Raw genomic sequence first — 14,585 nt, 5'->3', positions numbered from 1 at the left:
GTCAGACCAACATGGCTCCTCCACGTCAGCTCTGCTTTCAGACCCAGCCTGCGTACACGTCGAGGCTCTCGGATCGGACACCTTGCATCTCACCCTTGACGGCCAAGAGCTTGACCTTGGTGCCCTTGTCCTGAGCCCACCGCTTCAGAAACTCCTCGACCCGTTGCTTGGTCTCCTCGTCGTCCTTCATCAGCAGTGCCACGGCGTCGAAGCCGCCAGCGCCCGGGACAACGCCGCCGTAGACACCCTCAACGGTGCTTAGGCCGTCGATGAGCTCCGTCTGGCTCTCGGGCTCGATGGGCACCTCGCTCGCGTCGCCCATCTTCCTGATCAGCTCCCTCACCGCCGCGATTCTGCTTGGCAACTGCTCGACATCGCCAGCGTTGAGCGTCGCGATGAACTGCTCGTTCCTCCGCTGGAGCTCATCCCAGAGCTCCTTGGAAGCCTCCGGGTTCTGGGCCTTCCACGCCAGCACCTTCTTGACCATGCCGACCGTCTTGCTCCCGCAGTCGACATCGCACATGCGCAGCACCACGCCCTTGGGCATGATGACGGCGTCCTTGAGGATCTCGACGTCCCACTCGGACTCACCATCGACCAGCTTCACCAGCGCATCCGCGAACCCGGCGACTCCCGGCTCGGGGATCTTGCTCAGCGTCGCCGGCGAGAAGCGTCTGTACCTGCAGGACCCGTAGACGGCCGTCGCCACGTCAAAGCCGGACCCGACCTTGCCCTGCGCAGCGCAGTGAGCCGCCTGTGCCAGGTTGTGCAGCGTCCGCCTGCCCTTGTCCGAGTCAATGACGAAGAGGTCCTGGGGCAGGTAGTGAGCCAGAAGGGACGCCGTCAGCGAGGTGACTAGGGCAGCCGACGAGCCCAGGCCCGTCTTGTTGGCCTCACCCAGAGTCACGGGGAACCTGGCGAAGCGGCCACCCTTGGAGCCCTTGACCTCCGAGTGGGAGTAGTAGTCATTGTCGGCGAGGATGATGAGGCGGGCAGACGTCATGCTGTGGGTGGGCCGCTGGCCAGCGACGCGGTCAATGTAGGTGAGTGCGTAGCTGAGGGTTGTCTCGACAAAGGGATTGGGGTTGATCTTGGCTCCGCTAGAGACGAGTGAGCAACGAGATGAAACTCTTCATCTCTCGGCAACTAACTGGCCAGGACTCTCACTTACACCTGCAATTGAGTCACCTTGATGCCGCCGCCCTCCTCGGCCAGGTGGTATCCGTACCTCCACTGCGCCTCGAGGAACTGCGGGCTGTCGACGACGATCTCGGTCAGCTGCACCCCAGGCGTCGTGTGAATCTCGCCCGCGATGATGTTGATGCGCGCGTCCAGCCCAAACACAAACGCCGTGTACTGCTGGTCAAGCACCAGATACCCGCCCGCCAGGAAGACCTTGCCCGGGGCGGACACTGCGACGGTGGGGTTGCGGGTGGACATGCTGGGCGGCAGGTACGTATATATGATTATATACAGTCGATGGAGAGAGGCAAAGAGAAGGACAAGACGTTCAATTGGGGCTGACGCTCAATGGCTCCGTGAGTTGTGAGCTCTTTTAACTTATAGTCCGGGAAGAATCGTAGACGCCTGGCGGGGCATCCTCATCTCACCAGCTTCCTTCCTACTCGTACAGTGCATGTGAGAGGTTTCCACACATGACCCACACTGTCATCTAAGCACACTCAGAGTCCCGGCAGACCGTATCCTAAGCATTGCTTCTATTCCAAGGCACAACCATGATCCAATCGGAGCACGCAACAGCAAGGCTTCACTCTTTACCAGTCAACTGTTTGACCTGGTCATGATGCTAAACTCACGTCATTGTCGCTACATACAGGAACTTAGCATCACCTCAACTTGTGCAATCTCCAATCAGTCTCATCACGTTGCAAACGACTTGACTTATTTGATCATTGTCATTTCTTCCTTTATAGGTAGATACGTAAATATTGTTGGTACAAGCAGCAGGACCCTTTGCTCTGCTTTCCCTTGACCAATTCTTCCCAGGTGGCCTCCTTTATCCGTTCCTTTCCCTTCCCTTCCCCTGACCCCTGACCTGACCTGCCTCGTTCCCTGCTCTTTTGGTCCATTCATGCTGCAGACATGTAGTTTTCCCTTTCTTGGAGTGGTGATGTTCTATCAGGGAACGTCCGGCCCCAAATCCAATCATTCAAAGGCCAACGCTCCGTATCAAGACCCATTTTGTTTCCCCAAACGCCGTTCCAGTCAACCAGTTCGAGGGCCACCAGCCTCTTGAACTTCATCCCAATATCCCCGATAATAAAAACCCACCCAACCTCCAACCAGTACAACGGGGTATCAAGCAGATTGCGCCAATTCAACAAAGAAAACAATTCCCGGTCCCACAACCATTCCATTCACACTGATATCATGCAACAAAAACATGCTTTACTCAGCAGCAGCAGTCTCCTGGCCACCACCAAGAAGCTCGAGAACCTTGTTGACGACAGCGCTGGGGTAGCCGCGCGTGAGCATCTCGCCCACGACACCCTTGGCTTGCTCCCGCTGCTCAACAGCCAGGAAAGCCCGGGTCATGGCCTCGTATGTGCTCGGCTCGCGCTTCTCCCGACCGACGGTATCATAGATGCTCTGGGCCTTCTCAATCTTCTTCTCAGCGGCCCAGCCATGGATCAGAGTGTTGGCAATGTAGGGGGTGAGCTCAACGCCCTTGCGTCGCATCTGCTCCAGGACAGACTCGGTAGCAGCAACCTGGTGGTTGGCAACCATAGCCTCGAACAGAGCCTGATACAGGCTAGCGCTGACGGGAACCAGACCCTCCTTGAGAACCGAATCAAACATGTTGCGGGCGCCTTCCATGTCGTGCATCACACAGCCCCTCGCGTGGATGAGAGAGGCGTAGTGAACAGGCTCGACACGCTGGCCAGAGGTGCGGATCATGCCAAGTACCTCCTCAGCCGCAGACATATCGACGGGCTCGAGAGTAGCGTGAGTATCAACCAGAAGCTTATAAGTGTGGGCAGTAGGGGCAATTCCCTTGACCTTCATGCGCTCGTAGTAAGCCAGAACCTTGGACTTGTCTCGCTTGGTGGTGAGGAAGAACTGCATCATGCTGTTGTAGGGAGCGGGGCGAGCCTTGTAGTTGGGCATGGCCTCCATCTCATCAAACAGCTCCTCAGCAAACTTCTCATCACTCACTCGGCAGAGAGCATTGACAATGGTACCGTAGGTGACCGAAGTAGGCTTGATCCCAAGAGCCCTCATCTCAGCGAAGTAGAAGAGACAGTCGTCGATGCGGCGGGCCTTTCCAAGCTTGCCAATCAGAGCATTGTACAGGAACGAGCTGGGCTCAACACCCTCAGCCTTGGCACGGTGGAAGATCCGGACAGCCTCAGAAGCCTCGTCGAAAGTCTTGGTCGAGTCCTTGAGGGTGGTGATGTAGAGACCGAAAGTGTTAGCAGAAGGTGTAGCGCCCATTTCCAGAAGCTCCTGATGGAACTGCTCAGCCCGCCCTCGGTTACCCATGGTCAGGCAAGCGCCGACCATAGCATCGAGGATACTGGACCAACCGTAACGGACAACAGCGTACTGGGGCATGAGAGGCATATCGGTTCGGGCCATGGCGAGGATGTCGTGGCACAGGTCAATCTTGCCATCACGGGCAGCAGCAGAGATCAGCTTGGCGTAGGTAATGTAACGGGGGTGTCGGCCAGCACGTCGCATGTTTCGGAATCGGTTGAGAGCATCACTGAGACGAGGTCCCTTGCGGCCGTGGTTGCCCTCCAAATCGTCAGCAATAAGGGAAGAACCCTTGAAGTCGGTGTTGTGGGCGTATGGGTCGTAAGTATCCTCGAAGCTGGAAACGCTGGGGGTCGACAGGAAGGGAGAGGCGGACAGATTCTGCTGGGGGAAGCTCGAGACCTGGGAAGCAGCTTCGCGAGGATCAGTGATTCCTCGGCTTTCCATGTACCGTGAGATAAACTCGGCGCCCTCGTCAATCTCTTCGGCAAGGTGAGACTGGGGATCGGACACTGAGGATCGGATTCGCTGGAACATCATCTCGGACTGAGCCAGGCCCTCGGCCACTTGACCGGAGCCAATCAAGGCGACGGCATACATGGCGGTGGGCTCAATGAAGGCAGAAGTGGCCTGCATCTCAGGGTTGCTGAGAGCCTGCCAGTACTTGGTGGCACTGGCGACATCGCCCTCTCGCACACTCATGGCCAGAAGAGCGGTCGCCGGAGTGGCCAGATCCTCAAAGTGGGTAGCGATACCGGTGTAGGCGGCGACAGCGGTAGCCTTGTCATCCTTGTCAGCGGCAATGGTGGCAATCTCGCCCATGGCCTTCGCACGAGACTCGGCCTCTACGGCCTGAGCCCAGTGGAAGGCCTCCTGGTAGATACCTCGGGTAATGAAACCCTTGACAAAGCCGGTGGTGACCAAAGCATCCTTAATGTCAGCAGCACGAACGCCATACTCGTCAACAATCTTCTTGAAGAACTTCATAGCACCCTCGATCTTGTCGGTCACCACATAGGCGTTGATGACCGCGGCGTAGACCTCGGCATCAAGTCGGTCATGAAGGGTATCGCGTCCTTCATCGTGAGCAATGGCCAGGTTGCGGTACTCGTTGTAGCATTCGACAGCACTGATCAGGTCGCCGGACGAGGCAAAGGCAGTGATCATGGTGGGGAAGACCGCTGCGAAGGGGACGGTCTGATTGGCCTCCATGTGCTCGAAGAGACGGAGCATATCGGCAACGCGACCAGCCTTTGCACAGGCGGTGATCAGCTGATGGTAAGTCTCGGCCGAGTACTCGGCAGCGTCGGTGTCAACCGAGGTATCGAACAGCTTGATGGCAAGATCGAGCCGGTCGTCCTCGCAGAGAATAGCATGCTCAAGCTCGTGGGATCCAAGCATGAACTTGCCAGGCTCATCCATTCCACCGAATCGAGCACGCTTGTCCTCCAGGATAGCCTTCAGCTCGGCCACCTCGAGGCATCGGGAGGCCAGAAGACCAACGAGGATGTTGAAGGTGTCGGCATCAGGCGACACCCTCCTCCGGAGCATGTCAGCGTAGACATCGAGAGCCTTGGAGACAATCTCAATCTTCTTGATGGGGATGTGAATAGCGGCCAGGAGGAGGGCATTGTAAGCACCAGCAATGGGCTGGACGCCAGTGGCCAGCATGGCCTCGAAGACAGCCGGGATCTCAGCATATCGACCACCCTCAGCGAGCTTGTGGAGGTGGTCGGCGTAAGACTGTGACTGAGGGTCGGCCGGCGGGGTGGCACTGCGAGCGACACTCGCGGGAGTTCGCGACCTCTCAACCACAGGAGATCGTGACTCAAAGTCAAGAGCAGAAGCTGGTCGTCCCGCAGCGACGGCATTCTCAGCCGCCTCTTGGAGACTTCGCGCCTCAATCTCTCGCTCGAGGGCAGCATCGATGTGGGCGAGAGCCGCCTGGTCCTCGAATGAGAGGTTGGACCTCTCCTCCTCCTCGATCAACGCCTGTTCAACATCCTGGACAGACGCCTTATCCTTGGTGAGAATGGAGGCCGCGGTGGGCTTCCACTCAATGCGCTTAGGAAAGTCGAATTGGGTCCATTCGGCATCGACTTCACCGGTGGCCTGCTGGTGCTGCAAGGCCTCGAAGTAGGCGTCTAAGCCTCCATGGTTCTCGGGACGGTGCTCAACGGCGGGAAGGCCCGAGGTTGCTGTTCGCTCAGTGTGGAAGGCGGAGTGAAGCTGGAGGTTAGAGAAGCGGCCGAGGCGGTTGGTCTTTCGTCGAACAAAGACTGGTCGGTTCTGCGAATTGAGGACGTGAGGGTGAGTGGCGGCGACGAGTGATTGAGCGTAGCCGTGTGTGGTGATCGACTTGGCGAATGTTGATCCTTGACGGACGAAATTCGAGTAAAGGGAGGAGTATATGGTGGGCATTTAGAAGACGCCTGGCGGGGGAGAGGACTGCGGAGCCTCTACATCAGCAACAGGAACCAGAGGGGGAACAAGCAAGCAATGAAGCTGCGTCTCGAGTATAGTGAAACGTCATTGAGTGTTGTGCCTGAGGAAGAGCAAAAGCCGGAATCACGTCGAACGATTATGAGATCGTGGTCGGGCCATGAGATCTCGGTGGGCGCGCGGAGAGGGAAGTGGTGTGGTGGACCAGCGGAGAAGAGGAATGCACAACAAGAAAAACCACTTACATTAGAGGGAAGAAATGATTAACGATTGCAGGTTCATTTGACAGCTCCCAAGCCGTCAAACAAACGCGCAGGCCAGAATAGGGAAGGAATTGTAGAGGGGAGGAAGAAAGAGCAAAAATGTGAAGGAAAAGAATTCAAGAAATGGCTGGAGGTAGATCGAAGAAAAAAGTGTTCGTCTAGGATTGTTTGACCTGCTGGAGGACGAGGATGTGGGATTCGGCATGGACCCGGGCCTCGGGGACGGGGGGGCGGCTGCCTTTTTTTTCTTTGCCTGAGGGTGCGGTGTGGATACAGAAAGCTACGTACCTCCCACGGTAAATGGCAGCTGCGATCGAGGTTGCGACAAAATGGATGCGTCAGAAGGCAAGAGGGAGGTCGCCAAGTGTGGGGAAGTTTCTTCAAACCCGCCCTACAACCGACAGCTTTACAGTGGACGACTCACGCTGCCACCACCCAAGGTGAGCTCCCTCCGCAGTGGGCTAGACCGCTACGACACCGGCCGGGCAGTTTTTTTCTGTCCGCCATCGATGATGTCTGCGCGGCCTTTTCGGGGCGCGGAGTTAGGGCGACGGGGGTTGGCTGCGGCGGAGGCGGCGGCTTGTGTGCGTACAGAAGACCCCGCTGTGGCCCTTCTGTGGGTGTGTCGACAGGGGGGTTCCTCTGCTGTGGGTGGGCTCGGAGACAAGGCGTTCAGCGGGCGAGGTTCTGGAATGACTCAAGCCGTTGTTGTACCTGGTTCGTCGCTTGGTGTTGATCATCCTCCGCCTTTTTTTCTGTTACCTTGATAAGCTCCCTAGAGCTCCCGAAGAACAGTTTCTGGCAGGTCAAGTGCTTCTTGTCAAGACGCGGGAGAAAGGCGGCCATGGATCAATTCCACTTTGATGGACTGGACTGCAATGGACGCTTGGATGCCCATGCTAGGTCTCTGCGTGCATGCAGACGAGCATCCTAGAGAGAAAAGGAGGATCCTGGTTATCAGAGGAATCGGCTGGAAGGGCGTCGTTGCGTCTTGTCCCTCGGCCTATCACCTTTCACCGAATCCTATCACCGGTGGATTTTAGTCGGCATGCAACATTTTTTTCTCGCTGTGTTGCTTGCTTGCTTTTGGGACGATCTCTGTCAATTGCTTTTTCTCCATAGGATCCCCCAGTCAAATGCAGCGCAGCACGCACTTTGCGCCAGAAACCACGCACACGTGAAATTGATTTGATCCTGATATCTCTGTCCTCTGCTTGGTGGTTGAAAAGGTCCCCACGCACGCGACCTACCTTACTACGTAGGCTCCCAGGCCACAACATAGCATGCGCGTAAAATGACGACAAATTGCAACGGCTGGACGGCACGCCCTCTTTGTCGACTCTTGATTCCTCTGACAGTTACAGTCCAGTACGCAGATCCATCCTTCAGGGCCCAGGATGCCGGAGTCGAGCACGCATCATCAGGGGTCTCGAGGTCATTGACCACCCTCTGCCTCTGCCACACCCCAAGCCTCCGTCCGTGGTGGTGGCCGGGGCGAGAACAAACCGGTGCAGCTGTCCTAGACTTTCCTTGGCTGCCCGCTGCCCTAGCCTCTCTGCCATGCCTCAATGGACGGGCCCTGACCTCGTCTTCCCGCTGGTGGTGGGGACCCAAGGGAGAAGCCGGAACTCCACGTCCAGCCTGTCGGGTCTCTCCCAGATGCCCCGTCCTGGAGAGGACACCTCGAGGCTTGACGGTCGAGGGCTGTGAATCGTCAATGCAATTTCAGATTTCATAGTTTTTGCTCTTCCTGACCGTTTCTTATTTGTCCTGGTCCATGAGGGTTCTTTTTTTTTTTTCAGCTCTCCCTCGTGTTCAGTCGTGCAGAGGTGGATCCAGTTGGGGCCGTCCATCCATCATGATATGGATATCGGCAAAAGCAATACGCCGCCACAACCTTCCTCGGCTATCATCCACGTTTTTTTTTTCCTCGGTGTGGGAGATTTGAAAATCTGGAGAAGGTGTGGCAGACCTTGGGAAATTACCAAGTATCATCTACAACCACGTTGCAAGAAAGTGAAACGAAGTCATTACTGGCAGTAATTTAGCATCAGCACAGTAGTTCACCACCAAATCTACGGTTAACCCCGATGTCTGCAAGACACAACCCCCCGGGTTGCCATCCGGGCACTCTAGCGGAACTCCGTCTGAACTCCGTCTGCCCTAGCCACAGTCCCAGGCAAAAGAAGAAAAAAAAACCGACAAGCGAGAAAAAGACAGTGTGGCAACGTCAGCACCAAGTTTACCTAGCTCCAACCGCTGGGAACCGCAGGGCTGCAGTTTTCAATTTGTTCCCGTCACATGGCCAGGCAACAGGGCCGACGACGAAAAAGACCCGTCTCCCGTCGATGCCCGGATGTCACGGAGCCCCATCTGACTGCTGGCTGACATATCCCTTGCCTCTCGTCTCTCCAAGCTCCCCTTCTTTGGCTGCTTAGCCGAGCCCGAGCGGCTGTAAGCTGCAATGAGGCGCATCGGCATTTTCACTTGCCCCGGTCCGAACTCCATCAATCACCGTCTTGCATTTGGATCCTTGACGTCGTGCATGGCCTTTTAATTCCTATCGGCTTGATGGAACAGTCCGACGTCCGACGACAACAACAAACACCTTCAACATGTGATGGGTTGAAAGAGACTGGACTAGAGAACCACATTGAGCCTTGGAAAAGCGGAAAGTTTGCTGTAGATTCATGACGCTTCTTCCAATTGCCTGATCAGGTTGTGTGTCAACAACATGATTGCTCGTGTGTAGCATCGGCTTAGTTTGTTCACAGCCTCTGTGTCAGGTACAGTGCGTAGGAACGGAGTAGATTGTATCGCCTGCAATCAGGTTCTCCTGAAATGCGATCCGTGTCACAATGGCGGTTGCATCACTCTGCATCCGCGCGCCTCCCTTGTGCTTGCTTACGCGCCATAATCCGGGGTTCGAGATTCTACGGGATTGAGAATATGCCTCGTTGTCCCGACTCGTATCCAACTGCGTCATCCCGCTGCCTTCGTCAACTTCAACGACAACTCATTTTCGCAATCTCGGCGCTTTCCTAGTGAGATGACTCAAAGGATCTTGGTCACTTGACAGGTCAAGTTCGGGAAAGTCAGGGACTTTCTTTGATGTTGCAATTAAACTCGAGTCTTTTCCCTATGGAGTTTCCGCTTTGACGGTCATGAGACAACTATTTTCGTCATGGCAATCTATACTCGGATTTACGACGGAGCTCAATTGCATCTGAAATCATCATGGATGGCATTGTGGCTGCCCCATTCCTGACAACTCTGGGCATGGGTGGTAAGATCGATAAGATCTGATCGATAGACCCATGGTTGTCATTCGCAAGGAGCAGGTCGGTCAAATGGTGCCCGAGGCTGGTCTCACCAACATCTCGCTGAGCAAGGCTTGCCATGTTGCCCCGGATCTCTCAGAAAGAAGCGCTCGCGCCTGCTATGTTGCCTAAGGTTTTTAATTGTATCTCCCTATAAATATCGAGGCCGAAGGCCATGCCAACATAATATCACTGACTCCCAAAAAGTCTGAACAATAACTTCGTTTTTTTACTCAGAAGCCTCACTCCAGACACATATCGAGGCAAGGAGAAAGAGTCAAATCACAATGTGAAAAAATACCTAGAAAAAGAAAGAAAAAGAAAGAAAGAAAGAAAATTGGCTGTCATTGCTTGATAATCGTTGGCGCTCGGCTCTTTCATATATACTGCTCCTTTATCCAGGCTTTGTGTCGTGACAGTGAGAGAAGAGCACATCAAAATGTAGACCAGCCTTGCTTGAAGCATCACATCGAAGACCCGCCTTCCTGAAACGGTTAGTAGTGATGTGGCAGAAATGGTGTCCACCCCACCTTATCGATAAGCCCCAAGGAGAGAGGAAGAAAAAAAAATATCCCAAGCTTCAAGATATCGAGTGCAAGCCCCACCTCTCACCTCAACCAACTCAAACAACAATCGCAACCATGGCCGACGATGGGATGCTCTTGAACTTTGAGCTGGGGTCTGGACCCATTAAGCCTCAAGTCAAGTTCAAGGGTGGTCGCTGGCGTGATAGGAAACAGGCCGAGAAGTCGGCAAGGTTGGGCTCATCCAAGCCGAAGCCTACAGGAGACGGGTTTGATGAGCAAAGATCGACGAAACGCCAGAGGACGGATGATGGAGGATATGGTCATTCCGACTACAGGGCAGCCCCTAGGAGCTTTTCACGACCAAAGCCTGCAGACACTGACGCCCAAGGATCCTCCGTCTCAGGCCAACCTCGAAACCCTCATGCGGACAAGGGAAGGCAAGTCATCTCACGGCTCTTCTCTTACAACCCAGCCCAAAAGACGGAGTTGGAGGAGAAGCAATCGGACTGGACCGCTCCGGAGCCAACCAATGCTCCTCTCTCAGATGTTGCCAGCTTTGGCACTTTGACATTATCCGCCCGCCTCGTCGATGAGCTGGCAAAGATGAACTTGGAGCGTCCCACAGCCATCCAAAAGAAGGTCATTCCTCACATGTTGGAAAACAGCTCAGATGCATTCGTGCAAGCAGAGACAGGTTCCGGGAAGACCTTTTCTTATCTCTTGCCGATCTTGCATCGTGTCTTGCTCCTCAGTGAGAAGGGCAAGGCTCAGATTCACCGCGACTCTGGAGTCTTTGCCATCATCGTGTCACCTACTCGCGAACTAGCCAAGCAAACTCACACCGTGCTGGAACAACTTATTCGGCCGTTCCCTTGGCTGGTGTCGACAGCAATCACCGGAGGAGAGTCGAAGAAGGCCGAGAAGGCGCGCATAAGAAAGGGCGTCAACTTTTTGGTCGCAACACCTGGACGACTTGCCGACCACATTGATAACACCAAGGCTCTCGATCTCGGTACTGTCCGATGGCTGATTCTGGATGAAGGAGATCGTCTGATGGATTTGGGTTTTGAAGATGACTTGAAGAAGACCATTGCAGCCCTCCGCAAGGTTGACGTCTCTGACAAGCTCGCCGATGGGACACCACTCAAGTCTCTTCCTGACCGGAGAGTTACTATACTCTGCTCAGCCACTATGAAGATGAACGTGCAGAAGCTGGGAGAGATGAGTTTGGCAGACGCGACGTTCCTGGCGGCCAAGAAGGAGGAGGGCGATGTGGAGATTGACAAAACGGCCATGGCGGCGCCGGCACAGCTTCACCAGTACTACTCGATTGTTCCCGCCAAGCTTCGTCTCGTCACCTTGATATCTTATCTCAAGTCCACCTTTTCGCGGCGAGGCAAGACGATGAAGGCCATCATCTTTATCTCTTGCGCAGACTCAGTCGACTTTCACTACGAGATGTTGCGGGATCCTAACAATGACGAGGCATCTGTGGCATCTTCGAAAGACGCGGAGTCGATCTCCAAGACGGTGGCCAAGGCAGCATACATCACGTCACCCGCAAGCCCCGAGGTTGTTCTGCACAGAATGCACGGATCTTTGTCGCAACCCGTGCGAACAGCTACTCTACGGTCGTTCTCGGCCTGCAAGTCGCCCTCTCTCCTGATAACCACTGATGTGTCCTCGCGAGGTCTCGATATTCCATCCGTTGATCTGGTTATCGAATACGACCCTGCTTTCAGCTTTGCGGATCATATCCACCGTGTTGGTCGAACTGCTCGAGCTGGAAGGCCTGGTGACGCCCTCCTTTTCCTTCTTCCCGGAACAGAGGAGGGTTATATCGAGCTTCTCAAGTCATCCACGCCTCCCACGCCCCAGTCTTATGACTCGATCCTTCAGAAGGGAATGATGACCAAACTCGAGTTCCCCGTCGAAACATCCGCCAAGCCCGACGACGGCACTTCCTACCACGACAAGGCTGAGAGTCTCCAACTACACATCGAGCAGCGCCTTCTCGAAGACACGAAGCGACTCGAGCTCGCCCGAAACGGCTTCAAGTCACACATCAGGGCGTACGCCACCCACACCAAGGAGGAGAGGAAGCACTTTGACATTTCGGAGCTGCACCTGGGACACACGGCCAAGAGCTACGGACTGAGAGAGGCGCCAGGCGGCATCGGCGCCGGCGTGGAGAGGAAGACGAAGAAGCGCAACAACAAGGGCGTCGAGAAGGATCAGGAGCAGCAGGCGGGTGACGAATGGCAGAACCGGAACATCATCAAGAAGAAGAGCATGATGTTGATGAATTCTGCCGCGGACGAGTTTAATATTGGTTAAGTAGCGGGTTGCATTCCTAGTTTGAGATAGACCATTAAAAGCCGGGCGGTCATGCCCTTGTTTTTTTCCCTTTCGATTCAAGTAATTTATCAGAGGCATGTCATTCGCGCCATTTCCCACATCGCCGTGTTTGTTGTTCGAATGCATGTGCAGTAATGACTTGGTGCTTCTCTCCTGGGGAATATCACCCGTGAGCGACACCAAACTTCACTCCAGAGCCTCCAAGAGAGGAACCATGTCCAAGGCAGATATCCAATGAGCATTCACGATGGTTAGGCGCGACGCCTTGTGATTTCGTTGCGAAGGCCCTGTTTCGTAACAGTGCTTGGCAACAGTCGTCATCAACATGTTGAAACTGGGCCTAGGTAAGTTGACAAGATGTTGAAGCTGCACCATCCCGGAACCCCCACGGCTTGTCCTTGCTGGGAAAACATGCCATGTGCTTTGGGGGCCTTGGTTCCGTAGTCTTCTGACCACCTAGAGCCATAGGCCGAGCCTCCTCGTGCCCCTCTGAGATTCTTCCTGTGCATCCCGTCATCCTCGTCATCGTGCAGGGGGTGATGAACATGGATTCCCTTTAGCCGCCAGGTTCTCTCTCGTTCCCGTTCCAGGCAGGTTATTACAATATTCTTACAAGGTGTGAGAACCTGACCAAGGCATGTGCAGGTTGGTCTGGGCAAAGTGCACAAGTCGGGGGCGGGCGACGATGGTTTCACCACGCTTGCGTAGGACTTGCAGCGACCTAGTGACTGTTCAGCATCGTTTAGTGTCATGCCGGCTACAGACGGCCTCTTCCAAGCGTGTCTCCTGTTGCGGAGTCACTGCAACTCCTCAACGAGCCTGATTCTCAGAGTATGGCCCAAGGGAGACTTGCTCCATGCCATGGTCTCTGACGTTTCGAGTTGGGCCAGCTTGTTCAACATGGACAGGTTCTATCCAGAGATCAGTTCCATGCTTCGGAGTTCTAGGAAATCGCGTGCATAAGGAAAAGGGACAGAGTAAGAAGACAAGGAGCCTCACATCTCCCTGGCAGCCCGCCACTATCGTTCCTTGGGCAGGCGGGAGTGCGGGGGGGTTGAGGCACCGCCTTGAAGTGACATCATGAGGGGCTTCGAAACGAACGACAGCCTGGTTCCCTTGTCTAGTTGTCGTGCGTGATTGGGTTTGGTCTTGTGGGCAGCTGCATATGTGTGTTTGAGGGGTTGTCAAGCGTGACTACATCCCGTTATTGAGGGCCAACCCAGAAGGCAGGCATTCAGGAAGTATATTGTGAGGAAGCACGCAACGCAGCAAGCCATCTTGTAAGATATCATGTTATAACAAGGGGGTGATTCATTGGTGAGCGAGTTCTGCGCAATCACCCAGTCGGGGTGCTTCTCGACCAGCTTTGGTTCAACCCAGCGGTATTGCGCTGTAGGTTGAGGAATCGGCCAGATCGAATCTAGAAGGCAATCCACGGGTCAGCCATGTGTCTGTGGCTCTGTGGCTCTCCTCTCTTCCATTCCGAGCCCAAAAGCATCCCTCAGATTGACTATCGCCTCGTCAACGAGCTTGCGGGCAGTTCCGTCACCACCCACCAAGAAGCAATCGTGTCTTGAGCTCAAATACAAACTCAAACACTTGATGACCCATTGTGAAGCTCACTTTTCGAACCAATATGGGTCTGGTTACATGCCGGTGGATAATCACTGATGTTATAGACTCGAATGATGCTATTGATGGAACGTGGAGGCTGGTAAGGGCTACTCGTGGAAATGCCACCTCTTCCTCATATCGGCGCAGGAATGCCTATCTAGTTACTTCTCTGCCGTCATCTGCCCCTAATAATGGCTTTGATGATAGGTTACCGTGATAACTGCGTCTGCCTCGATCCAAGAGGGCTGCATAGTCCCACAAGTCAACACTCGGAATATTGACAGAGATCCCGGTGAACAGTCCGTCCCATTAATCTGACATTATCCTCATGTGAATTCAGTCGCGAGAGGGTGTCCCCAACAAATTCCATCGATCATCAAGGGTCCGGTGAGAGTGACGCCTCTCGGAGAATGACATCAAGCCTCACGACGTCGTGGTCTCGAGATGATGCTAGCCGGACCTCGGCTACCCTATAATATCGCGGACATGGGCACCTCCAGGCGGTTCTTAAACGCTGACCGCGTAATTATGTGTCCAAGGACGTCATTTTAGAGCTCCTGGGG

At 54.7% G+C, this 14,585-nt stretch overlaps 3 protein-coding genes across 3 annotated transcripts; 1 reads left to right on the top strand and 2 right to left on the bottom strand.

The window, feature by feature from the left end:
* Positions 1-37: 37 nt before the first annotated feature.
* Positions 38-1,440, bottom strand: MRS44_006379 (uncharacterized protein; the record flags this gene model as incomplete). The annotated part of the gene is made up of 2 exons (XM_046267926.2): positions 38-1,100; positions 1,172-1,440. 2 exons carry the CDS (start codon positions 1,438-1,440, stop codon positions 38-40), a joined length of 1,332 nt encoding a protein of 443 aa, XP_046140030.1.
* A 969-nt stretch (positions 1,441-2,409) lies between these two features.
* MRS44_006378 (uncharacterized protein) lies at positions 2,410-5,919 on the bottom strand (the record flags this gene model as incomplete). The annotated part of the gene is made up of 1 exon (XM_046267925.2): positions 2,410-5,919. One exon carries the CDS (start codon positions 5,917-5,919, stop codon positions 2,410-2,412), a length of 3,510 nt encoding a protein of 1,169 aa, XP_046140031.1.
* A 4,245-nt stretch (positions 5,920-10,164) lies between these two features.
* On the top strand, positions 10,165-12,387 carry MRS44_006377 (uncharacterized protein; the record flags this gene model as incomplete). The annotated part of the gene is made up of 1 exon (XM_046274622.2): positions 10,165-12,387. One exon carries the CDS (start codon positions 10,165-10,167, stop codon positions 12,385-12,387), a length of 2,223 nt encoding a protein of 740 aa, XP_046140032.2.
* Between the last annotated feature and the right edge of the window lie 2,198 nt (positions 12,388-14,585).

Source organism: Fusarium solani, assembly GCF_023522795.1.
Source record: "Fusarium solani strain SB1 chromosome Unknown bctg00000003_1, whole genome shotgun sequence".
NCBI lineage: Eukaryota > Fungi > Ascomycota > Sordariomycetes > Hypocreales > Nectriaceae > Fusarium > Fusarium solani.
The sequence above is the reverse complement of the archived record's forward strand: the minus strand, read 5'-3'. Positions and strand labels throughout refer to the sequence as shown.